Source organism: Cololabis saira, chromosome 11 (assembly GCF_033807715.1).
Source record: "Cololabis saira isolate AMF1-May2022 chromosome 11, fColSai1.1, whole genome shotgun sequence".
NCBI classification, from domain to species: Eukaryota; Metazoa; Chordata; class Actinopteri; order Beloniformes; family Belonidae; genus Cololabis; species Cololabis saira.
Genome location: NC_084597.1, coordinates 41725694 through 41753048, shown reverse-complemented (window position 1 = coordinate 41753048; position 27355 = coordinate 41725694). Strand labels below are relative to the sequence as shown.

Below are 27355 nucleotides of genomic sequence, written 5' to 3'. Positions count from 1 at the left end.
CTTTCAGCCACAGATTCTTGTAGGGCATAGGGCTGGGGATCCATTCAAATGTCAAGAATCGATTTGATTCCGATTCTTAAGATTCAGAATCGATTTTCAAGATTTGATTCGATTCGATTCCGATATTGATTTCGGTTAGTTTTTTTTTATTAAAACTGTTAATTGAGCTGTTGCATGAATTATGTATGTTATATATGTTGCATGCAACATATTACTATTAGTATTATATTGAGATTAAACAGCAAGTATTGCAGCTAATGATGCTGTAAGGACCAATCAGCTCCCAGAATGCTGATAGAACTGCTTTCAGAAACATCGTGGGTCAGAATTACCAAACAGATCCAGGGAGGAAACAGAGACGGAGGAAATCCGTTTTATCCGTTTTTATTTGTTCCATTTTCGGTCTATTTTGGTTTTTAATTTTTGAGCATTTGGTTTTTAGCATTTTTTGCAAATGTAACCCCAAGACAGTATATAAAGTAATGAAATATAGACAATTTATGCAATTATAACTGAAAACTTTAATGTTTTCATGCCTTTAAACATATTTAAAGGCAAAAACATGGCACCAGTTATTCTGGTGTCCAACAAAACATTCCTTTTTTGGGGATAAACAAAAAAATAACCAAAAGTTGTAATGTAATGATGAAAAAATAAATAAAAATACATAAATAAAAAAAAATAAATAAATAAAAAAGATCGATCTTTAGACATATGAATCGATTTTTAGGAATTAATATGAGAATCAATTTAGAATTGGGAAATTGATTTTTTCAACACAGGCCTAGTAGGACGGCTCCAGTTAGAGCTGAAGATTGCAGCTGGAGGCTGCAACACCACATCATCTGCATAAACGTAGTCCTTAGACACTGACGGAGTCTTCCAGCTCCTGATGGTGCAGAGAAAGCAGTGTTGGGCAAGCTACTTGGAAAGTGTAGCGAGCTAAGCTATTAGTTACTCTAACATTAAATGAAGCTTAACTACATCAAAGCTATTACCTTCAGAAATGTAGCAAGCTAAGCTACTGCAAAATTAAAATAACTAGTGCAACTACATTCAAGCATTTTACTAAATTGAACCAACTTTGTGCCAAATCAGTGTCAAATCTTACTGATCAATAAAACTCAAAGTCAAACAGACACGCAGGCAAAAGAATAAAGACCTGCTTTTAACAGTAACATGGTCAAAAACGTGTGTATATGTACTGTATGTACACTGCAAAAACTCTTATCTCTGTGATCTTTCTCACATGAGATGTTTGTTCACACGACACAAGAGAAGTTTTACAAAATTTGCATCGGAGAGACGGTTTCTCTTTGGGAGGAAAATGTCGTTGCCTCCACTAAAGAGTCTCTGGCAAGCTGCACTGGCGGGGACGCCTGTGCTGTACTTCAGAAAGTTGAGAGCAGCTTCTTCTTTGGGTTGCACAATCAGCACCTGAACACGTCATTTCTGTCTGTTGTTTCAGTTACACTCATATAGTTGTTGAGACGTGGCCACGGCGACTCAGGTAAATCTCCCCGCCCGCTGACTCCACTCCAACTCCCCCCTCTGCCATCTCTCATCAAGTGGCCGCCTGCAGGGTGCACAGCACCGTTACATGTACCGGTGTGGTCACGTCAGCACCGTTACATGTACCGGTGTGGTCACGTCAGCACCGTTACATGTACCGGTGTCGTCACGTCAGCACCGTTACATGTACCGGTGTCATCACGTCAGCACCGTTACATGTACCGGTGTGGTCACGTCAGCACCGTTACATGTACCGGTGTGGTCACGTCAGCACCGTTACATGTACCGGTGTGGTCACGTCAGCACCGTTACATGTACCGGTGTCATCACGTCAGCACCGTTACATGTACCGGTGTGGTCACGTCAGCACCGTTACATGTACCGGTGTGGTCACGTCACCGTTACATGTACCGGTGTGGTCACGTCACCGTTACATGTACCGGTGTGGTCACGTCAGCACCGTTACATGTACCGGTGTGGTCACGTCAGCACCGTTACATGTACCGGTGTGGTCACGTCAGCACCGTTACATGTACCGGTGTGGTCACGTCAGCACCGTTACATGTACCGGTGTGGTCACGTCAGCACCGTTACATGTACCGGTGTGGTCACGTCAGCACCGTTACATGTACCGGTGTGGTCACGTCAGCACCGTTACATGTACCGGTGTGGTCACGTCAGCACCGTTACATGTGCCGGTGTGGTCACGTCAGCACCGTTACATGTACGTCAGTGTGGTCACGTCAGCACCGTTACATGTGTCAGTGTGGTCACGTCAGCACCGTTACATGTACCGGTGTGGTCACGTCAGCACCGTTACATGTGCCGGTGTGGTCACGTCAGCACCGTTACATGTGCCGGTGTGGTCACGTCACCGTTACATGTGCCGGTGTGGTCACGTCACCGTTACATGTGCCGGTGTGGTCACGTCAGCACCGTTACATGTGCCGGTGTGGTCACGTCACCGTTACATGTGCCGGTGTGGTCACGTCAGCACCGTTACATGTACGTCAGTGTGGTCACGTCAGCACCGTTACATGTACGTCAGTGTGGTCACGTCAGCACCGTTACATGTACGTCAGTGTGGTCACGTCAGCACCGTTACATGTACGTCAGTGTGGTCACGTCAGCACCGTTACATGTACCGGTGTGGTCACGTCAGCACCGTTACATGTACGTCAGTGTGGTCACGTCAGCACCGTTACATGTACGTCAGTGTGGTCACGTCAGCACCGTTACATGTACCGGTGTGGTCACGTCAGCACCGTTACATGTGCCGGTGTGGTCACGTCAGCACCGTTACATGTACCGGTGTGGTCACGTCAGCACCGTTACATGTACCGGTGTCGTCACGTCAGCACCGTTACATGTACCGGTGTCATCACGTCAGCACCGTTACATGTACCGGTGTGGTCACGTCAGCACCGTTACATGTACCGGTGTGGTCACGTCAGCACCGTTACATGTACCGGTGTGGTCACGTCAGCACCGTTACATGTACCGGTGTGGTCACGTCAGCACCGTTACATGTGCCGGTGTGGTCACGTCAGCACCGTTACATGTGCCGGTGTGGTCACGTCAGCACCGTTACATGTGCCGGTGTGGTCACGTCAGCACCGTTACATGTACCGGTGTCGTCACGTCAGCACCGTTACATGTACGTCAGTGTGGTCACGTCAGCACCGTTACATGTACCAGTGTGGTCACGTCAGCACCGTTACATGTACCGGTGTGGTCACGTCAGCACCGTTACATGTACCGGTGTGGTCACGTCAGCACCGTTACATGTACCGGTGTGGTCACGTCAGCACCGTTACATGTACCGGTGTGGTCACGTCAGCACCGTTACATGTACCGGTGTGGTCACGTCAGCACCGTTACATGTACCGGTGTCGTCACGTCAGCACCGTTACATGTACGTCAGTGTGGTCACGTCAGCACCGTTACATGTACCGGTGTGGTCACGTCAGCACCGTTACATGTGCCGGTGTGGTCACGTCAGCACCGTTACATGTGCCGGTGTGGTCACGTCAGCACCGTTACATGTGCCGGTGTGGTCACGTCAGCACCGTTACATGTACCGGTGTGGTCACGTCAGCACCGTTACATGTACCGGTGTGGTCACGTCAGCACCGTTACATGTACCGGTGTGGTCACGTCAGCACCGTTACATGTACGTCAGTGTGGTCACGTCAGCACCGTTACATGTACCGGTGTGGTCACGTCACCGTTACATGTACCGGTGTGGTCACGTCAGCACCGTTACATGTACCGGTGTGGTCACGTCAGCACCGTTACATGTACCGGTGTGGTCACGTCAGCACCGTTACATGTACGTCAGTGTGGTCACGTCAGCACCGTTACATGTACCGGTGTGGTCACGTCAGCACCGTTACATGTACGTCAGTGTGGTCACGTCAGCACCGTTACATGTGCCGGTGTGGTCACGTCAGCACCGTTACATGTACCGGTGTGGTCACGTCACCGTTACATGTACCGGTGTGGTCACGTCAGCACCGTTACATGTACCGGTGTGGTCACGTCAGCACCGTTACATGTACCGGTGTGGTCACGTCAGCACCGTTACATGTACCGGTGTGGTCACGTCAGCACCGTTACATGTACCGGTGTGGTCACGTCACCGTTACATGTACCGGTGTGGTCACGTCACCGTTACATGTATCGGTGTGGTAACGTCAGCACCGTTACATGTACCGGTGTGGTCACGTCAGCACCGTTACATGTACCGGTGTGGTCACGTCAGCACCGTTACATGTACCGGTGTGGTCACGTCAGCACCGTTACATGTACCGGTGTGGTCACGTCACCGTTACATGTACCGGTGTGGTCACGTCACCGTTACATGTACCGGTGTGGTCACGTCAGCACCGTTACATGTACCGGTGTGGTCACGTCAGCACCGTTACATGTACCGGTGTGGTCACGTCAGCACCGTTACATGTACCGGTGTGGTCACGTCAGCACCGTTACATGTACCGGTGTGGTCACGTCAGCACCGTTACATGTACCGGTGTGGTCACGTCAGCATCATGCAGACATGACTGGCAGCTCTTGCCTCTGTGTGGTAGCAGTGACCGTTTTATTTCAGTCCGTAACAGAAATCTCCGGCTCGTTTGAGCTTCAGAAATAATTTTGGAAACGTAGCTTGTGTGGGATCAATAAAAGAGCGAAACTACTGAGAAGTTACTTGATCCAGAAAACACAGATGCTACCACCAAGCTACTGAGAAATGTAGTTAAACTACAAACGTCCTCTAGAGAATCTGTCCAACGAGCATCAAGAATCAGCACAGGGTTCTTACCCTGACTCCAGCCGCATCGCAGAGCACTCTCTCAAACGGTGGACCTGGCTCAGATGGATTAAAAAGTGACTCACCATAACGAGGCTCTGCTCCCACATTCTGGTGTTTAGGGAAGGTAAAGACATGTCCTGGGTCTGAAGGGACTTTTTGAGTCTTCGTGAGCAAACATGAAGCATCAGACAAGCATTAACACGAGATTAATGCTTATTGAAGTTAGGGCTGGGCGATATGGACCAAAAGTCATATCTCCATATTTTCTAGCTGAATGGCGATACTCGATATATATCGATATTTTTTCTGTGCCATAATTGGGGTTTGCCTGCATATATAGAATAAAAATGCTTCTTGAATAAAATAAAACAAATATCCCTTTCCTGCATAACAATTAAATAAAAATACACTGTGCAATTAATACAATGTAGACAGTAACAGGCAGACTTTTCCACTGAGGTTGACAGTTGTGCAAATAACAAAACATTTGTGCAAATCTCAAATAAAACATTCAAGTCAATTTGTCACAAAATAAGCTACCGTATATCAAAATCCTAAAAAAAAAATTTTTTTTCTCGATATAAACGATATTGTCTCGTACCATATCGCGTTTGAAAATATATCGATATATATTAAAATCTCGATATCGCCCAGCCCTAATTGAAGTGACGCTCATGAGAGATAAAAACCTTAAATATTACTGGGTTCAAAAAACTAAAGTAAAAATGAATGCAAGTATCAATATCTTTTTTTTTTTTTTTTAAGTGATATTGTCCACATGTCCCAACATTTTCTGTTCCAGGTTTGTTTCAGTGAGTTTCTTATCACTTGTATTCAGTAGAAATATCTGAAGTCTCTTTGAAAACCAGGTTTGATGATGGCACTTGATGATGATGGAGAGAGGTTTTCATGCGGCCCGAGAGAGGTTTCCAACGCAAAAAACCGAAATGTTAATTTACTTAAAAGGAAGGCATGAATAATTGCCATGAATCGCAGCATATCCGATAATATATTTCTTCTACAAATCCATCGTTATTCCACAAAGAGAGCCGTTTGACATTTTTTTAGTTTTCTAGAATGCATTTGCTGATTTTATTTCTTTGTAGACGGTCGTTTATTTTTATTAACTGACTACTATTATATATTTTCGCAGGAAAAATATCACTGCTAAAAAAGATGATAGAAGATATTTATTCCGAGAATTTCAGTTTTGAATACGAGGATAGTGACAAAGTAAAACAGTTAAAAGTGCGGACTTTTCCGGCACACTGGCGTAAATATCCACGCCAATTTTTAAAAATAAATATACTTAATTGTACTGGAAAAATCTCTAAATCACAAAGAAACACTCTCGGATGTAATAAGAAAGATTTTGCTTTTAATTCAATTTCCTATAAAAAAGCGAAATATAAAAAAAACATACTTGTTTCTGTTTATCCTTGTAAAAGTATCTTACATCATTTGAAAAAAAAAACGATCCTGAAGAAATATATTTTACATAATTAGAGTGTAAACAAAGTGCATATTTCCTTTAAAATTAACTAAACTGATATTGGATTAGATAACAATAGTAAAAAAAAAAGAATTAGAAAAAAAAATGTTCGCACCGTTTTTGTTATTTTGAGCGTGCGGCCCACGAGAAAAAATATTGGTCAAATCCGGCCCGCCAAGCAAAATGAGTTTGACAGCCCTGCTTTAGAGCCTCCTGTCTCACCCAGATGTTTTCTCCTGCAGGTTATTTCCTGGAGTTCCAGGAGCCGGTCAACAACATCACTCACTTCCAGGGCCAGACGGCCACATTGTACTGCAAAGTTGCCGGAAACCCACGCCCCTCGATCCGCTGGCTGAAGAACGACGCTCCCTTGGCCCAGGAGCAGGGGCGCATCAGCATCCGTCGCACCGAGGCGGGCTCCAAGCTCCGCATCCAGGACCTAGACACCACAGACACGGGGTATTACCAGTGCGAGGCCTCCAACTCGCTGAAGCAGATCTCTGCCACCGGGGTGCTGTGGGTCAAACTGGGTAAGACCGTGCACACCTGAAGCTTCCAGGTCTTCCAGATCATTCTGCATGTTGTGTTGTGTGGTGCATCTCTCTTATATGGTTCTGGTTTGGATTTGCAGGACAGGTGCCGACCCATGGACCCGATGTACCGTGAGTTATCACCTTCTTTACTTGGGCCGTTACCTTTTTTTTGATGATGTGTGGAAAAAGCCAAACTTTAGCTACATTTGATATGTTTTTATCCAGGAATAGGGGTGTAACGATACACTAATCTCACAATACGGTACACCATATTGAGGTCATATGATCTACGATACGATATTATAGCAGTATGTTTTTAACAACCTTGAATGAGGAACATATGACTGGAAACATGGTCTTTTATTTGAAAGACACAAAATACAAAACAATGCTGTGCGTTTGCCCTATTGTTACAGTTTGTAATGCTTTATAACTGTTTAAGTTTTAAAGAGAAAGCCAGGCCAACCATTTTCCACAAACTGAACTAAAAGTAAATGTCAGGTTTACATTATGATCTTCAGTTTCATACAAGTACAAATATTTAGCCACAAACTGAATAGTTTCTCTCATGTATGATTTTACTTTTTTCTTTGATGACATCACGCTCATAAACTTTATGGAAAGTCTCAAAATGTAGGCTAAAACATATTCAACTATTTAAGTAAAACTGAAACTTCAACCACGCATGAGTGCTACTGGACATAGAATCAATTTTAGGCATTAAATGACTTTTATTTGATATTTAATTGTTATCTCTTATATAAGTCCATTGCATTTTTTCATGACGGTATTGAAAATGATACCGCTGCTATTTTTAGACACCGACAGTATACAGTATTAAAGCCTGGTGACTAGTAAACACAATATATTCATATTAATAACCTAATATCAGCTGCAGTTTGTCACCTCCACGACACGTATCGTGACGTTTTTGTATCGCGAAATTTCGTGGCACGATATATTGTTACAGCCCTATCCAGGAATAACCTAAATGAATCCACATCATGGTGGTTCACGACACACAAAATACGTGCTGTTGTAGCTGCAAACGAGAATTCATACCTGAAATACCTGAAGGCAGAGAGACGGAGGAAGGAAGTGCTGCTGGAATGCTGGAGGGGAGGGGGTGTGTCCGTGTTTGTACGGCTGCAGGTGTGCAGCAAAACTGGCAGGGACCCAAACCAAGACTGGAGGCAAAGTGGTCATAAAGCACCAAAACTAGGTCTCCCAGTAAGAGCCACGCGTCCCAAAACTCTTTTTCTAGGATCGGACACATCCCTGGCTGCATGAAAAAGTGAAATTGGGTGAGAATACAATGATATACCAGGCCAGGTGTGTTAGTGGAGCTTGATTCTTCACATCCGTCCGCCAGAAGGCTCAGCAGTCCAAGTCAGGGGGAGCCTTTCTCCTCCATCCGCTGACGTAAATGTCACTGATGGCGGGCAGGCCGCCATCTTTCATCCTCTCTGGCCTTCAATAGGGTTGTACCGATCAGGATTTTTTATCTCCCAATCACTTGAGTTTGAGTTTCTGCCAATCCCGATTTTTCCCGATCCGATCACTTTTTTTGGTTCCTGATACATTTCTGATACTTTTTCTCGATCAGATACATTTTGGCAATGAATTAAAAAAACAAAAGAGGACTAAAACTAAATGATCCCAAGTTTCTTTTCTTGTCCATTGGAAACAACATGGACATTATTTCAACAAAGCTTATCAGCTCTGGTGACACAAAATGTAAAAACATGGAATTGTAAACTAAAACAAAAAGTGCAGAATAGTGCAATAACAGAAATAAATACATTTAACTTCAAAAGAGGTCGTTGAATGACATCCAGTCAAACTCACAAACACATGAAAATTAAAATACTTTTTGTCTTAACCTTAATGCAACATTCTGAATGAATGAATGAATGAATGAATGAATGAATGAATAGCAGCAGCTTAATGAACATGAACAGATAGAACATTTCACAATTCAAACATGTAAACCATGTTAGTTTCGTTTCATCGGCCGGAAGTGACGTTAAATACAACGATATATAAAACCATTTAATATATATTAAAAACATTAATAACTAGGTTTGTCCCCATACTTTTTTTGGCTGATACCGATGTTTTAAAAATGCCGTGATCGGACCCGATGGATTGGGCGGCCGATGGATCGGGACAACACTAGCCTTCACCACCCTCGACACCCTCGTGTATTTGAAGCTTGAGACGTCTCAGCAGCTGTTCCTGTAGAGCAGACGGAGGAGGAAGTGGTCCCTCCTGAAATCCTCGTCTGTTTTTTTTTTATATATAATATTTTTATCCCGGTTTTTTCCCCCATTTTATCACCCAGTGCTCCTACCTAGACAGTCCTGGGCATTTCCATCCTCTACCAACCCCAGGAGTTCCTACACTGAGCTCAGGTCTCCTCCTTATCCTGAGGAGTGAGCAGCAGCAGCATCTTTCCACCAGACAGGGTGGGGTTTCTCCGGCCGGACGTAGCGCGTGGAAGGATCACGTTATTCCAGCCGGATCCTTCCCACTCCATCTGGCGCCCCGGTTGGCCAGAGGGGACATGTGTAGCCCAGGACTGCTGCATGTTTTTGTGAGGGTAGCTCACATTAGCTACCCAAGGGAACACGGGGAGAACATGCAAACTCCACACAGAAAGATCCTTTCTCCAACCCCACCCAGGGTGTGGGTGCTGAAGTCATGGGGGAACTAACACGCACTTCAGCGCCCCCGGCGGGAATCGAACCCAGGACCTTCTTGCTGTGCTGCCAGCTGCGCTGGTAGTGCATGTCCCATGATGAGATCATCATTGGACATGAGCGCCTGAGCTTTGGCTGCGCAGTCAGTGGGCAAACGCAGGCCCCAGTGCTGAGGACGATGATGTGGATCCTTCACATCTACAACCTGTTCTGTAAAAAGTCCAGAACCCGGTTAAAAAGAGATGGTTTTATTCTGAGTGTTTTTCACCGTGGTTTGTAGGACCCTATGGAAGACAGCGCTGCCCCAGAAGAGCAGTCTCGTCCCTGTTCCCCTGGTGGACGAGGCCCAGGCTGGTGCACTGCAAAAACTCCAAATCTTAACAAGAATATTTGTCTTATTTCTAGTTAAAACGTCTCATTTTTAGTCAGGAGCTGGTTCCCATTAGAACCCAGGGGTGTTACCTGGGACCTCCTCGCATCTGCATTATCCCCTCTACGTGCATTTCCAATTACTGTTAAATTCCACAAACTGGACCCCAAATACGCCTCATAGTAATACGGCAAACCCCTGTTAATGCGTCAATGAGACTTCCTGCAGTTCAAAAAAAAAAAGGTCATTTTCACAAAAACTGCAGCAAAAACCTGTTTTTCGCATCTGCAGGTCAGATAACATGCCAGAAGGATTGCCTTGTATGAGAGTTATCCTAAAGTACATAAAATAAGCCCCATTATTCTCAGATGGAAGAAAACGCCAAATAGTGTCACTCAAACTTTGCGACCAAAGTATGGGAGACGGGACCGTGAAGGCAGCTCCCCCAGGAGACGGCTGAGCCTGCAGGAGGAGGAATGGCTGCAGTTACGAGACGGTCAGGAGGAATTAGCCCCTGGAGGATTGTGCATCATCTTTGTCATGGTTTCCACGTCCTTCCACATGCTCCAGGGTTGCTGCAGGATTCTCAGAGCACGGGAGGCCTTGACCCTCTGCAAGCCCACGGTCCGGCTGGTCCTTGGTGATCTTGTCCACACGTCAGCAGCAAGAACCAGGATAACGTTATCTGAATTACATCTCCACTCCTAATCTGAACATCTGCTCCACAGATTTGGACAATCTCAAAAAAACAAATGTGGTTCTTCAAATGATGGTTCAAGTTTCAAGTCCAAGCACGTTTATGTGCAGAGGTCACGCTGGAAGGAAGTGGGAGTATATACTGAGTGAAAAAACAAATACTTGGACATTTGTTATTGACGAACAGTTCTGTGGACAGCGTTTCTGGGTTCTGCAGAGATGTAGCGACGTGGCAGTGTCTCGGGACGGGTTTTAATGTTTCATTGTTTTTCTAAGACAATAAAGGAACTTGATACTTGATTTAATCAACTTTTCCTTTGAATTGAAGTTGGCCGCAGAAATGTGGAGGTTCAGTTTACTGCACTCAAACCCAAATCTGAGGAAGAAAATGAAGATTTAAAAAAAACATGATAATCTCTGAGGCATTAATTTTGAGACAGTTAAAAGCAGAGATGTCAAGTAACAAAGTACAAATACGTCGTTACCTCACTTAAGTAGAAATTTTGGTTATCTATACTTCACTGGAGTAATTATTTTTCAGACGACTTTTTACTTTTACTCCTTACATTTTCACGCAATTATCTGTACTTTTTACTCCTTACATTTTAAAAACAGCCTCGTTACTCTATTTCATTTGGGCCTTTAATAAAAACTATCCAGTTAAATTGCTCCATCCGGATAGAGTGAATTTGGTTGTGGTTGTTTCAGATGTTCTTGTCCAGTTTTGTTCTTACATCCGTTCCCTCAGATTCCTGCAACTAAACTTGGATGTACATTCCAATAAAGGTTAGGATAAATGATAACATGAACATGAAGTTTGACTTTTTGCACCATTACAATACTTATAGGCAACTAGTCATCATATCTGCTGCTCTCTGAAACACATGTTAATGCTCAATAGTACACATATATGCTTCTTTAATATATTTGCATTATACTAAGATACATTCATTTTCAATGGCTTTTGTCCTTAATGGCTTTTTTCCCCCTTACATTACTTTTACTTTTATACTTTAAGTAGTTTTGAAACCAGTACTTTTATACTTTTACTTGAGTAAAAAACTTGAGTTGATACTTCAACTTGTACAGGAGTATTTTTAAACTCTAGTATCTATACTTGTACCTGAGTAATGGATGTGAATACTGAAGACACCTCTGGTTAAAAGCAAAAGAACCGGGCTGTGTAGGACCTCAGTTCAGGGCTCTGGACCTGGACCGTGTGCGTCACAGATGGCCCTCTGCTGGCAGGATGCTGTACTGCACTCCAGTCCACGCCAGCAGCTGCGGTTTATCCACAGATAAAACACTTCCTGCTTTCAGATGTTTTCAGCGAGTAAATCCCGTCTGTCTAAACTCTGAGCACCGGTGGGATCTCCTTCTGTTAACGGGGCTCAGCTGCAGCTCTGGAGAGGAAGTCATCCACCAATCAGCCAGGCAGCAGCTTGATCCCCGGGTTCAGAAGTGTCCTTGAGCAGGACTCCTTGAGCAAAGACTCCCCCCTTCCGCCCGGCCCAGCCCGGCCCGGCCCGCTGTTCCTGGAATGACCAGAAAAGCTCTGCAGAAATTCAGTGTATTCAACTTCCTGCAGTGCTGGCTTGTTTTCGCTGATAATCATCCGCCTGTCACTCTCCTTCCAACTGAGGCCGGCTCCATCCACTCGTCTGTCTGGAAGGGGGAGGAGTTGGGTGTATTTTCCTAGCCAGTCACTTGAGACCCGAGACCAACATTCTTAGTCAAGGCTAATTCATCGCCACGGCAACCCTGGTTTTTAAAACAGTTGAGCATGCCTACGACGTCAGGACCATCATAAATGCATTACAAAACTACTGATGACTGAAATAAGAGGATTTTTAACCTGAACCTGTAATTATGCTCCATCGGTTTAGCCCGAGAGCCGATGGTCGGAGTAGCTCTCTAAGTGTGCTGAGGTCATTCATGTATTTTTATTAAGAACATCATTTAGTCTGAATTATGTATATATACACACACGCACACAATCACACACACACACATATATGCATATTAACCCACATACATATATATATATATATATATATATATATATATATATATATATATATATATATATATATATATATATATATATATATATATATATATATATATATACATATATATATACATACATACATACATACGTATATGGGTCAATGACGAATAAGGATTTTCAACAGGTCAATTTTAAAATATGAAAAAAAAGAATATTGCAGTAGTTCAAACATTAAGAATGATGTGTACACATAAATTCATATAAAAATGTAAAATTTTTGTCAAGATGAATTTGCACTAGCTTTAAAAAAGGTCATGTGGTGTAACCATGATTCATATTAAAATAAATTAATTTCCGTAACATCTTGACATCTTTTTTTTTTACAAGTTTTCAGTATTATACAAAAATGGTTGTTTTTTTAATGGTAGCGTCACATGATATTTCATAAAATGGACATCAGTCAAACTTTGTTTGTATATTCTGATGGAAATATAAATACAAATGTGTTGCAATCTTACACACTACAAGACACTTGGAAATCATGCCAGATAGAAGAAGATTGATTTAAATACATTTAGAGTGATTTCAAAAAAGGTTTTCAAAACCAGAGTCCTGGTGGGACGGTCGCACCACATGACATTTAGACGCTTAAAACAACAACAAAATCCCAAATAACTAGTATTTTCTGTAAAATTCAAGTGAGTCCATATGTGGCACAGGTAGTTCATCTTTATCCATTTAAACCTTTTTTGAATTGAAAAAAAATCAGTTTTTCAGAAAATATAGGCGTCGCGTCATTGACCCGTGTGTGTGTGTGTGTGTGTGTGTGTACATATATATATATATATATATATATATATATCATGTTTTTTTTAAATCTCCATTTCCTTCCTCAGGTCGAGTAATAAAGGTTTCTGCCAGCCGTACCGAGGCATCGCCTGCGCCCGTTTCCTGGGTAACCAGAGCATCTACGTGGAGTCCCTGCAGATGCAGGGGGAGAGTGAGAACCGCATCACTGGTGAGGGCTGGTCTGACTCCCTGTGCTGCACTACCGTTGTTACAGAGCTGTGATTGTAACCAACACGTTCCTCTCCCTCCTCCCTGGAAGCCGCTTTCACCATGATCGGCACCTCCACCCACCTGTCGGATCAGTGCTCAAAGTTTTCCATCCCGTCCTTCTGCTACTACGTGTTCCCTCTGTGCGACGAGGACTCCCGGAGCCCCCGGCGCCGCCAGCTCTGTCGCGATGAGTGCGAGGCGCTGGAGAACAACCTGTGCCACGCCGAGTACACCATCGCTCGCTCCAATCCCATGATCCTCATGCAGCTGGAGCTGCCCAACTGCCGCCTGCTGCCCAGGACGGGCACCCTGGAGGCGGCGTCTTGCATCAGGATAGGAGTGCCGCCAGACAAACTGGGCTCGCGTAAGTTCACGTTGCGGCATGCACCAATCAGCTTTTACAACATTTTTCAGTCATGAGGAATGTGAGCTTTAACTATCTTGCGGCGTTGAGCCTTTAGGTAGAGTTACGTTACTCGTGCTTCGCTCAAACACATGAGGCATGTGAACAAGGGAGGTTTAACATTAGTTAAAGGGGACCTATTATGGATCTAATACCTATTTTAAACAGGCCTTGAATGTCTTAAAAACAAGCTTTTGATTGTTTTTTCTAAATAAATTAGAAATTCAGCCTCTGAGCCATGTCTTTATCTTCCCAGTCTCTAACCTCATTATCTATGCGGGATTCTGAGTGGGCGGGGCTATGATAATGAGGCTCTGTGCTGATTGGCTGCCTGAATGACGCGATACACCGCTACCAAAAAATGGCGGAAGCTCCGGCCGGTGGAGTTAGTTGTGGGCGTGGTTTCACGCATCGGAGGCCAAACTATGTAAAACGCTCCGTCGTTACGTAACGACAGGATCAGATTCTTATTGGCTCGTAGATCCACATCACACTGGGCGGATCATCCGGGCGGCTGTACAGACACTGCAGAATCTGGTTGTTTCCTCCTTCTCTGAGTTGGCAGGCTGAGGGGAGACCACTTTATATATGTTAAAGACAGAGAACACCTTTTTCACAATAGGTCCCCTTTAAATGGAAAAAACATGTTTTTCACAATTCACCTTTAAAGTACGATGAAACTTACATTTGGAAGCAGCTGAAAAGGTCCGTCTTGCTTCATGAAGCTTCTAACCTGTGTGCAGATTCTCCCTCAGATCACAGCTGCTTCAACGGCAGCGGGGCGGACTACCGGGGGACGGTCAGCGTCACTAAGTCGGGTCACCTGTGCCAGCCGTGGAGCTCTCAGTCCCCTCACAGCCACCACCTCTCCCAGGAGTACCCCGAGCTCTGGGGGAGTCACAACTTCTGCCGGAACCCCGGCGGCCTAATGGAGGCGCCCTGGTGCTTCACCCTGGACCAACGGGTCCGGATGGACCTGTGCGACATCCAGCCCTGCAGTAAGTGCCGCGGCGCAGAAACGCTCACACTGTTCCCGTAAAGGAAATAGTTGGTATAGTTGAGTGTTTTTTAAGTCTGGAAGTGGGCTTCCAACCCCTCCCAGACTGATGTGCAGCAACAGCTGCTTCTCTAAGTTCAGTGCTGATGTCTCGTTTTGGCATTGTGTTAGCCAACACACATGATCCAACCCCCAAAACCTCTGCTTTACCTGATGATCAGTTACTCTCTTAACTCGTATAAAAGCAGGTGAGTGTGTACTTAGGCTCTCCCAAACTGTTTTTTTTTTTCAGTAAATAATTGATTCAAATTTAAATTTAGAAACACTTCATTAATACCCAAAGAAATGGATTATTCCAGTACTTTTTATGATTTAAGTCTTTTCAACAAATCATTGCAGAGGTTTCTAGCGGTGTGCAGGAAGAATCAGCTGTCCCGGTCTGAAGGATCTCCTGTAGACGACTAAATGATCTATTGTAGCGGTCTGAAGGATGTTTCTTACGTCCTAATAGATGAAACCTGGGAGAAGTTTTATGTAAATCCAGCTGAGTTCCTCACAAAGCTGCTGCAGTCTCTTTTTCCTGGTTTATGTTGTTTGTATTGAAACAAATACAGATTGCAAGTGGTGTGATCAGACTCTGGTAATCCTGAGTCCTTCTCAACATTTACTGAGACCTGCAGACCTGGACCTGCAGACCGAGACCTGCAGACCGAGACCTGCAGACCGAGACCTGCAGACCGAGACCTGCAGACTGAGACCTGCAGACTGAGACCTGCAGACCGAGACCTGCAGACTGAGACCTGCAGACTGAGACCTGCAGACCTGGACCTGCAGACCGAGACCTGCAGACCGAGACCTGCAGACCTGGACCTGCAGACCGAGACCTGCAGACCGAGACCTGCAGACCGAGACCTGCAGACCTGGACCTGCAGACCGAGACCTGCAGACCTGGACCTGCAGACAGAGACCTGCAGACCTGGACCTGCAGACCTGGACCTGCAGAAAGACCTGCAGACCGAGACCTGCAGACCTGGACAGGCTGGAGAACCTGCTGGAAGCTGGCGGGCTTTCAGTCTGCACGTATCCCGCTTGGCACTGATGTAAAATATGCTCAACACTGCAAAAACTCAAAATCTTATTGGGACGGACGAATATTTGTCTTATTTCTAGTTAAAATGTCTCATTTTTAGTCAAGAAATCTCATTACACTTAAAACAAGAGTCATTACCAGAAAAATAACTTATTTGACCATTTTCACCTGTTTCAAGTAAATTTTCACTTGAAATAAGTAGAAAAATCTGCCAGTGGGACAAGATTTATCTTCTCTTTACAAGCAAAAAAATCTTGTTCCACTGGCAGATTTTTCTACTTATTTTAAGTGAAAATCTACTTGAAACAGGTGAAAATTGTGTTTTTTTCCAGTGATGAGTCTTGTTTTAAGTGTAATGAGATTTTTTTTTGACTAAAAATTAGACATTTTAACTTGAAATAAGACAAATATTCCTGGTAAGATTTTGAGTTTTTGCAGTGAAGGATTGTCTTCAGGAGGGAACGTTGATGTCGGGGATGGGGCAGGTCTCTGTCCTGCTAAAACCTCTGACTAGGGTTATTTTAGGTCATAAATGAACATGTGCTGACAACTCTTCAACACGTGTCTCTGCAGAGCCTCGGGAGAACCCTCGGAAGGAGATCCTGTTCATTCTGATCCCGGCCATTTCCATCCCGCTGGTCATCGCTTGCCTCTTCTTTCTGGTCTGCAAGTGTCGCAACAAACAGAAGTGTTCGACGGGCTCGCCCCCCCGCTGCCAGCTCGGCGTCTCGCCCAGCCAGGAGGTGGAGCTGTCTCTGCTGAGTCAGCAGAAGCACCAGGTAAGACCAGCTGATTCACACGCCGCCTTCACCACTCCACACCTTCACACTTCCACTAAGCCCTCATTATACGCATTTGTATAATTTTCCTTCTTCCTACATGAAGTGGTATTGAATGAATTATTTCACCGTGGAGCACCTCAGTTTACTTCGGGTACGTGTGGCATCTGTGCTGGGATCTCTTATAGTTTATAATTATATTTATCTGGCGGTTCATAAACTTGCAATTCATGACTTTTCTTTTGTTGTAATTCCAAAATGCAGTTAACTTCCGGTTAGACGCCAACTGCATTTCGTTACCCTGCACTTTAACATGTGCAATAACAATAATGTTGAATCTAATCTAATCTAAAAAGTTCAGAAAATCTCGATTTCTAGCTTTTTGTGAGGACATTAAGCTAGAAATGTGTGAAACTTGCTTTGACACGTTTCTTCTCAAATGGTCCCACTCCGCTGGAGCCGGGCCAGCAGCAGTAAAACAGAAGAATGCATCACCAGATCATCTAAAGGGGTTTGAACCTTCTCATAACACGGCTGTTTCACCTTTCTCTTAGCGTGCAAGTGAGTTTTAATCCTGCAAGTCTGCTCGCAGGAACATCCCGCTCCTATTTAGAGGGTCATTCTGCTGTTCAGGTGTATTCATGGAGAGATTAGAAGAAGAGCCTTGGATGTATTTCAAAAAGTTTTGGGGAAATGGTTTTCTGAAAACATTGACTGCATTTACATACATCAATAACCCTTTTTAAAACCTGAATATTGTCAATACCCCGTATTTGCACGGCCATGTAAACACCAATAACCCCTTTGAATAACCCGAATTTGCTCATATTCAGGTTTTTAAAAACCCCAATATGACCCCTGGGTTACTCCTTTTAAACCTGAATATTGGGTCATGTAAACGCCAAACGGAATATCCCCATCAAACGGAACAGGAATGTGTTTTCTGCACATGCTCTGTTCACAAGGAATCCTGGTCTTTTGAGTCCAGGAAGTTCTTATAAACACGGAGAAACCAAGACCAGGAGGAGACTAATCACTTCATAAATGTAATGAAGGATATGAACATTTCTGCATTTGTAGACGGTAGAAAGTACCGGGATAGAAGATTTACAAGAAGGTGAGAGAAAAGTTGCGCGAAGCAGCATTTATTTTGGATTTGGATACAGGAAGAAGAAGAGGAAATGACGGTAATAATAATAATAATAATAATAATGTTCTCCGTGCGTCGCTGGTTTGATCCAGATATCCTGAATGATTAATTACCATGTAAACGGAATATTCCCAATGTTTCAGTAACCGGAATATTAGCAATAACCCGAATTTTGACTGCATGTAAACGTAGTCAATATCTGGAACACATGTAGCGATTCAACAGTTGAGAGAAAATGCTAGTTTGAACATTAAAGCGAGCCGCTGGAAGTCATGTGGAAGCTGCTCTCTGGTTGCTCAGGAGGTCGGGGAAATAGTTTGAAGGTGGGACAAATGCTTCTTACATGTTTAAGAAAACACGAGGCCCAGTCGGTGTAGCATTGAGAGGGTCACGGGGTCGTATTCATGCAGAAAGAAGGTTATTGCCAAGTAGTTTAACACACATAAGGAATTTGTTGTGGTGATTGGTGCAATACAAAATAACAAATGATACTAAAAGAAAAAATGTACAACATGTTGGTTTTAAAGTGCCGGAGTAATGAGTACCTAGGATGTGCGTTAATGTGATGCATAAGGTCAGAAGTGGGGTCTTTCCGTTAATGTAACGTAGAGTGTGATGGGGGGGCAGTCTGTGGTGGACAGGGTTGGGGCTAACGCGTTACAGTAACGCGTTACAGTAACTAATACTCTAACGCATTACTTTTTAAATTCGGTAACTCAATTACTGTTACCAAACGGTGCGTTACTCCGTTATTTCTGACTACAGTGAAGCTTTTTTTCCCACACGCGGGGACCAGAGGAAATGCAGTGTGTGTTTTCAAATACATGACGGTCATGAGCCAAGAGAAGGAGAGTTTCTCAACATGGAGATATTGTTATTACAGTAATCTCTGGTTTTTCGCGGGGGTTACGTTCCAAAAAGAACCCGTGATAAGTGAAATTCCTTTTACAATTATAGAAGGTTCAAATTGCAGAGATCAGCACCGCCTCGCACGTATTCCACTGCTCTTCTGAGCCGCTGCATCCCGACTCTGTAGCGTCTTTTTCTCCTAAAGCCGCGGTGCAGGTGTGTTTTTTCCAGAGAAGAAAATAGTTATGGGTCGTTGTTGTAGCTCTTTTTTCTGCTGGGCAAAAAGATTCTGATAAACCGACACCATGGATTATATCTGAGACTGTAATGAACGATTCATCAAAGGTCCCGCTCTTGAGCTGCTGCTGAAGCTCATTGGCCGTTCTCAGCTTGTTGCTAAGCAACCAACGTTATTGATACAGGAAGTGAAGAAGCGGGGAGACTGTTTAGCCAATCAGAATGCAGAACACGATGCACAATGTAAATCCATACAGAACCTGCTGAAATGAAGACTAGAGAGGCATTAATGGGAGCATTTAAAATAATGTTTTTATTTAAAGTAACTAGTTTCTTTTCATAGTAACGCATTACTTTTTGGTCTAAGTAACTGAGTTACCAGAGGTGTCTTCAGTATTCACATTCATTACTCAGGTAGAAGTATAGATACTAGAGTTTAAAAATACTCCTGTAGAAGTTGAAGTATCAACTCAAGTTTATTACTCAAGCAAAAGTATAAAAGTACTGGTTTCAAAACTACTTAAAGTATAAAAGTAAAAGTAATGTAAGGGGGAAAAAAGCCATTAAGGACAAAAGCCATTGAAAATGAATGTATCTTAGTATAATGCAAATATATTGAAGAAGCATATATGTTACTATTGAGCATTAACATGTGTTTCAGAGAGCAGGAGATATGATGACTAGTTACCTATAAGTATTGTAATGGTCCAAAAAGTCAAACTTCATGTTCATGTTATCATTTATCCTAACCTTTATTGGAATGTACATCCAAGTTTAGTTGCAGGAATCTGAGGGAACGGATGTAAGAACAAAACTGGACAAGAACATCTGAAACAACCACAACCAAATTCACTCTATCCGGATGGAGCAATTTAACTGGATAGTTTTTATTAAAGGCCCAAATGAAAGGCTGTTTTTAAAATGTAAGGAGTAAAAAGTACAGATAATTGTGTGAAAATGTAAGGAGTAAAAGTAAAAAGTCGTCTGAAAAATAATTACTCCAGTGAAGTATAGATAACCAAAACTTCTACTTAAGTAAGGTAACAAAGTATTTGTACTTCGTTACTTGACACCTCTGTGAGTTACTAACTGAGTTACTTTTTAATGAAGTAACTAGTAACGGTAACTAGTTACTATTTTTCAGTAACACTGGTGGTAGACGGGGGAGAGGGGGGTCCGGGCGTTTGTTGACGAGGAGCTGCAGTCGGGAAGAAAGTGTTTGTTTTGGTCCTGATGGAGCGCAGCGTCCTGCAGCGTCCTGCAGCGTCCTGCAGCGTCCTGCAGCGTCCTGCAGCGTCCTGCCGGAGGGCCAGTCTGAACGGTTTGTGTTGCAGTGTGGCGTAACCCTCACTAGGATGTCTGCGAGGTGGGAGGAGACGCCGTCTCCAGCCGTGCACTGGTGGACGCCTCAACCCGCTCAGACGTATCCGTGTCCAGGTTTATGATCAGCAACTCCTGTATCGTGTCATTTTGTGGCTTTTGAGGTGGTTTTGCCGAGACTGGAACTCTCCGACACCTCTTCTCCTTTTTATGGTCTCAGAAGACACTTTTAACAGAACAGCAGAAACAATTTAATATAGACGGGCCCATTAAATGATGTTTTGTGTTGTTTTAAATAAGAAAATGTTCACTTATTTCACTTCAAACCTCTTTTGTCATCACAGGTGTTTCTTATGAATATAAAAGTTATTGGTTCGTGAGTTCATTCATGTTTTCCATCCAGCACAGTGAACATTTCATGAGCCTTTTCAATAAAGATGTGACAGTATAAGTGGAGATGAAGATCAGATCACATTTCTTGGCACTTTATGTACATTTTTTCTGCTCCCTTGTTTTTATTATTCAAGTTGTTTTGATTTGACACCACTATATTTCAGATAATACATATTTTCTCCCAAAAGCAGTCCAAAACTCACAGCTGACTGTGTTTCTCTCTGAAATGCTGATCCGAAGGAACCTTAAGAAAAGCACACACGACCTCTAAGGGTTTTGTTTCTGTGTTTTGTCTCCGTCCAGGCCAAGCTCCGGGAGATCAACCTGTCTGCGGTGCGGTTCATGGAGGAGCTGGGCGAGGATCGCTTCGGCATGGTTTACAAGGGCCACCTGTACGGCACGGCCCCCGGCGAGCAGGCCCAGCTGGTGGCCATCAAGACCGTCAAAGACAAGCTGGACGCCGCCCTCTGTGAGGAGTTTCGCCACGAAGCCCTGGGCCGCTTCCACCTGCAGCACCAGAACGTGGTCTGTCTGATCGGCGTGGTCTTCAAAGAGCAGCCCATGAGCATGATCTTCACCTACTCCAGTCTCGGGGACCTGCACGAGTACCTGGTGATGCGTTCCCCCAACTCGGATGTGGGCAGCTCGGACGACGACAGAACCACCAAGTCCACGCTGGAGCAGGCGGACTTCCTGCACGTCATCACCCAGATCGCTGCTGGGATGGAGTACCTCTCCAGCAACCAAGTGGTCCATAAGGACCTGGCGGCTCGGAACATTCTGGTCTTTGACAAGCTCAGTGTCAAGATCCTGGATCTGGGTTTGTTCAGAGACGTCTACTCCGCTGATTACTACAACCTCATGGGAACCAGTCCCTTCCCTATCCGCTGGATGTCCCCTGAAGCCATCATGTACGGCAAGTTCTCCACGGAGTCTGACGTGTGGTCCTACGGCGTGCTGCTGTGGGAGACGTTCAGCTACGGCCTGCAGCCGTACTGCGGCTACGCCAACCAGGACGTGATGGAGATGGTGCGCGGCCACCAGCTGCTGCCGTGTCCCGACGACTGCCCCGCCTGGATCTACACCCTGATGCTGGAATGCTGGAGTGAATTCCCGGCGAGGAGACCTCGCTTCAAAGACATCCATGCCCGTCTGCGCTCGTGGGACAGCCTGTCCAACTACAACAGTCCGGCGCAGACGTCCGGCACCAGCAACACCACCCAGACCAGCTCTCTCAGCACCAGCCCCGTCAGCAACATCAGCATGAGCACGGTGAATGCGTCGCGCTACACCGGCCCTAAGAAGAGCTCTCCGTTCCATCAGCCCCAGTTCATGCCCATGAAGGGTCAGATGCATCGACCGATGGTGCCGCCGCAGCTCTACATCCCCGTCAACGGCTACCACCCCATGCCGGCGTACCCCTACCTGCAGAACTTCTACCCCATGCAGATCCCCATGGCCATGCCCTCCCAGCAGATGCACCACCCACCGCAGATGGCTTCCAAAGCCAGTTCTCATCACAGCGGCAGTGGATCCACATCCACGGGCTACGTCACCACGGCCCCCTCCAACACCTCCGCCACAGAACGGGTCGCCCTGCTGAACGAGGACTCCAGGACCAACGACGAGGACTCGGCCGACAGGGCGTCCCAGGAAGAGCGAAAGCAGAGCGAGTCGTCCTCGGTGCCCGGGACAGAGCCCCCCGGCGACGGCGAGCATCCCCAGACGGACAAACTGATGATCCACCTATCGGACACATAAGTGTGACAGTATAAGAACTGTGCTCGCTTCACAGATGTCCACTACATGAAGGGAACCATTTGAAGAAGACTGACTGAATGTTTTTATGTTTCTGAGATGCTACCGCCTCCCAGAAGTGATTTTTATTCATTAGACGCGGTTTTATGTTGTCATTTTAATTAACGTGTTCTCATAGTTTTGCAGCAACATCTTTCTACTATTATATATCTGATAAAGAGCAGTGCTGCAAGGCTGCGTGGCTGGTGTTCAGTGTCACCAGCGGTGCGTCGCCACGGGTCACCTGGGTTCTGTGAGGGTGGGACTCAAACCCTCGGCCTGACAGTCACATGGTCCGTCCAGCAGACGTGTTCACTGCAGTGCAGGGGAGGTCTGCAGAGCTGCAGACCCCCGGCTGCGTCTCTCCCTCCCGGAGGACGGGTGTGGGATTTTCCTTCTGTGTTTTATGACGAGCAGAATAAAAGTGTATGATACAGGAAATGGTTTAGGAGACTTAAATAAGCCTCGTTTGTGGATAACATGTCTTTTTTCATGAGCAGGGGGTGCCGTGTGACCTCTGACCTCGTACGGTTGCTGCAGACTGCTGATGGGGGTGTTGGTCTCCTCTTCAACCCGTTTGCTTTTCTTAACCAGTTTTCTTGTTTTTGATTGTTGTTTTATAATTTGTCACCAAGAATAACACATTTGTAAAGGGTGCGCTGTGAAGACAGCACAACAAAAACACAGACTCTACGTTGTAGTGAACAAATACACTGATCCCAATAAAAGACTCTCAATGATCTCATGTAGCACATTTTCATCGCCCGTCGTCTGCAAACTACAGCTTTCTAACAGACAACCTGCTCGACCCTGTGACACAATGTTTAGAAACAGCAGCAGACGCTCTGGAGAGCCTCCTGCAGGGCCGTTGGGGGTCATGCATGTGCTTGTGTCATTTCTCACTAGTTCACTAGTCCTGTTGGAGCCGGTCACAGCTGTCTGCAGGTGAACGGCAGGTACAGCTGCACGGGTTGCCAGTTCCAGGCGGGAACATTTACGAGATAAATGAATAGATCTCCGAGTATTTGGACAATGACAGGATTTTCTTAGGCACACCACAGAAGACAACTAGTGGAATGATTGTAGAATCTGCCCCTCGGTGAAGAAAATTCAGTTTCAGAGTTCTTACATCAGGGTACAAACCACTGCTACTATTCAAGAACGGGAGAGTCCCATTACATTTTGCTCGTCGTGTTCTGCCGAGCGATTTCTTCATGAACTAAAGAGAAGAGGAAAAGAGCAGCTTGTGCTGGAGAGCAGACGTGTGCGATAGGAGCGACTGCTGGTGAACGTCTCCCTGGTGCTTGATGATGCCGACTAGGAATGGGTGATATTTTACCGTTCACGATAAACCAGACTGAATGTGGTGATGGATTTATAGTTACAAAGATGGAGTTGAATTGGTATTTTTTTTTATCATTATCGGGATAAATGCCAGAAATTATCCTGATAAATGTTTTTGTCCATACCGCCCATCCCTACTGCTGACAGGTGAATTCAGAGGTGTGCAGGTCTGTACTCTGTTCCAGCTCAGACTAAGCTGTGTATCACCATGCAGATGGTTGATGACTGCAGACATGCAGAGGAAGCAAGTCCAGACCTTTAGTAGTCAAAGAAATGAAATATTTTTCACTGATCTCAGTCCAACTCGTTTTGAGTTACGGAAGTGAAATGTGAGGGAGGAAAGACTCATAAACAAGCAGCAGCTGAAGTTGTGAAGGGGCCGTCTGGAAAACCATCTACAGGGAGGAAACCCACAATTTGGTGGTCCAAGTATTAACCATTAAGGTTATATTTACAGTCATATCACTTCATCAAAATACTCCTGAGACCCTGAAAATTGAGGTAACTGAGATGACGCATCGACCGCCGGTCTCGTCACCCTTTCATTATGAAGAGCTTACAGATTATTTGTACCTCTGAACATTTTTTGTTGATCCTCGAAAGGTAACTCCAATTTCGGACCAAGACCCCACCTGGGAAAACATGAACCTGAAATACTCAACATGCCCTGAATGAATCTGCCCCATGATCTGCCCCATGATCTGCCCCCACCCTCAACAGTTTGGGTTTCCATGGTGACTAACATCCTTCTTGAAACCAAAATGCAGGTTTACTAAACTTACTCTGAGTTTACTTAACCGGGTAAGTCCAAGACTGCTTTCTGGAATACTCCCAAGGTTAAAGTTCAGTTTAACTCAAACAAACTGACCAGAGGGTATGTTTCCATAGTAATAAACAGACACTACTTTTTGGAACAGAAAACACAGGTTTACTGCTTATTTTACTAAACCAGGTAAGTCAAAAAACCTGTTGCTGATGTCACTGTTGAGTTTGTCCATCCCCCGTTCTATGCTCCAAAACAATGTTCAATTATATTACAAGATCAGCCCATGTTGAGGCTTCATCATTTATGCATTATTATTTTCAATGGAAAAAAATAAGGGATTTAATTTTTATCTATCAGTCCATGTGCGTTCTTCAGGGTCACTGGTCTGCTAGAGTAGCCTACATCCTCACTGTCTTAAATTTAAATCGTGATCCAGTGATGCCAAACGTAGCCAGGTTGTACTACCAGAGAGAAAATACACATCTATTTTTACACGTTTTGTTCTATTTAAGGGGTTCCTCTATTTTACAATATAGAAAAAGAATCATTTGAATTCACTTTCATGTTGTTTTTCCCCCAGTAGCATCTACAGTGACTCGCACGTGCGGTTAAACTCCTTATTTGAAGATGCACTTCTTTCAACTTTCAAAAATCCTTTTCTATCGTACCCGTCGTCTGCTTTTTCCTCTATCCCACCAGTCAACTGCAAACCCTCTTTCAGCTCATCCAGGAATCTCCTCTTTGGCCTTATTTTCCTCTCTTGCCTGGCATGTCCACCTCCAGCATCCTTGTACCGATGAATTTAATTCAATGTCATCTATAATGCGTCTTTTAGAACACAAGTTGTCTTTAGGATCTTTCCAGAGACCCAAAACATGACGCCATGTCAATTATTACATGAACATAACATAAACAATGGCAGGTAAAAACTCCTAGCAGGAGAAGAAACCTTAAATATGTCTCCTTTTAGTCTCTTTTCTAGCTTTTTGTAAAACAAATGTACAAACATCACGCAAATTATATTTTGACTCATGTATTGGGAAAAACCGTTGTACAGGGAGTAACTTTAATCTAACTTTATACATTATTTGCATTATTTTATAATAAACCAAATCATTAAACTTCATAACATGGGATTTTATAAACAATGGATTTGTATGTTCATAGTTTCCCACCTTATTAATAATACGTATGGCTGGTTTTTGTAAGAGGACTTTCTTAAACATAACATCTAACCCTGGCTGTAACTCCCACGTGCTCATTCTTAATGTCATCCCTCCTCTTTGTTCCCAAAGTATATCTTAACGTCTTGAAGGAGGCACCTCCAGCTCTGATTCCTGTTTCTAAACTATAGATAAGAGCAAATGAAAAGTAGTCAATGATGAATGGTATGAAATAAAATAAAAGTCCTTTTGGCTGGCACTGCAGTGTGGGATCGCTGGGTTAAGTGGTTTGGAATCTACTCAGAATAATATTACTTTCCTTCAACATGTCCATAGCAAACCGAAGAAGGGGCCTGCAGATAACACTATTGGGTGAACGGGTCGATTTGTTTATATAGAAAGATTATACAGAAATGTATACAGAAATTGTCAGCTAATTATATGTGTATGTATGCATATGTGTATATATTTATATACAGTATGTATGTAGGTATGTATGTATATGTATATGTATATATATATATATATATATATATATATATATATATACCCATACATACTGTACCTACATATGGTAGGTAGTGTAAATAAGTATATTTATATAAATATGTATATGGGCATGTGTGTACAAATATATAGAAATATTCAAATATGTGTGTGTATGTAGGCCTATGTATGTATAGGTATGTGTGTGAGTATAATTACAGTATATAGTAATAATAATACTGTTATTTAGCAGTGTGAGTTCAGTGTGTGAGTATTTATAAATACGGGTTAAATGATTAGTGATGGGGGTAGGTAAGTTAAATAAGTTTACACTTCTTCCTACTCCTTTTTTGCACATGTAAATTAAGATATCAAGTGTTAAAGGATGAAATTCTTTGTTATGTTGTTTTGTTTTCTTAAACTTCTCTTGCAGTGTTGTTTTTTACATGTACAAAAATAAAATAAATCAAATCAAGAAGTCCTCAAACGCAGCTCAAACCCGTCGCGTCCCATTCGTCCCCTGCAGTAACAGTTGTGTGTTGTGTCAACAGTTGTCTGTGCGGCCTGCAGAGGTCACACGCCACCCGCGGCGGAGCAAGTTGCAAACTTGTTAGGGAGGTGATTATATAATCACGGCAGCACCGGTCCCGCCGTGGAAGACGGGATTTGTTAAATTAAAATATGTTTATATAAGCGTGCGCTGAAGCGCGTTCAGGGAAATGGATGGTATTGTTCATTACGACGTGATTTTTTTTAAATAAGATTTGAGCTTCCTGCTGAGTGGTGGAGGCCGACGCTGATTGGCTGGAGTCAAAGAATGCCGCGCTCTGATTGGCTGCGGCGGCTGTCGTTTAATCTCACGCTGCCAATACACTTAATCACTGACCTACTAA

General features: G+C 44.0%; 1 protein-coding gene across 2 annotated transcripts in view; it reads left to right on the top strand.

Moving 5' to 3' along the window:
* ror2 (receptor tyrosine kinase-like orphan receptor 2) overlaps window positions 1–23484 on the top strand; it is a 72871-nt gene extending 49387 nt beyond the window's left edge. The window contains exons 3-9 of one of the 2 annotated variants that reach the window (XM_061734543.1): window positions 6560–6847; window positions 6949–6979; window positions 13526–13647; window positions 13738–14052; window positions 14835–15089; window positions 16752–16957; window positions 21210–23484. In XM_061734543.1, coding sequence (XP_061590527.1) covers window positions 6560–6847; window positions 6949–6979; window positions 13526–13647; window positions 13738–14052; window positions 14835–15089; window positions 16752–16957; window positions 21210–22667 — 2675 coding nt within the window. In that variant the 3' untranslated portion in view covers window positions 22668–23484. The remainder of the gene's footprint in view (window positions 1–6559; window positions 6848–6948; window positions 6980–13525; window positions 13648–13737; window positions 14053–14834; window positions 15090–16751; window positions 16958–21209) is intronic. The other variant, XM_061734544.1, reaches the window with a different exon arrangement.
* Window positions 23485–27355: the final 3871 nt, after the last annotated feature.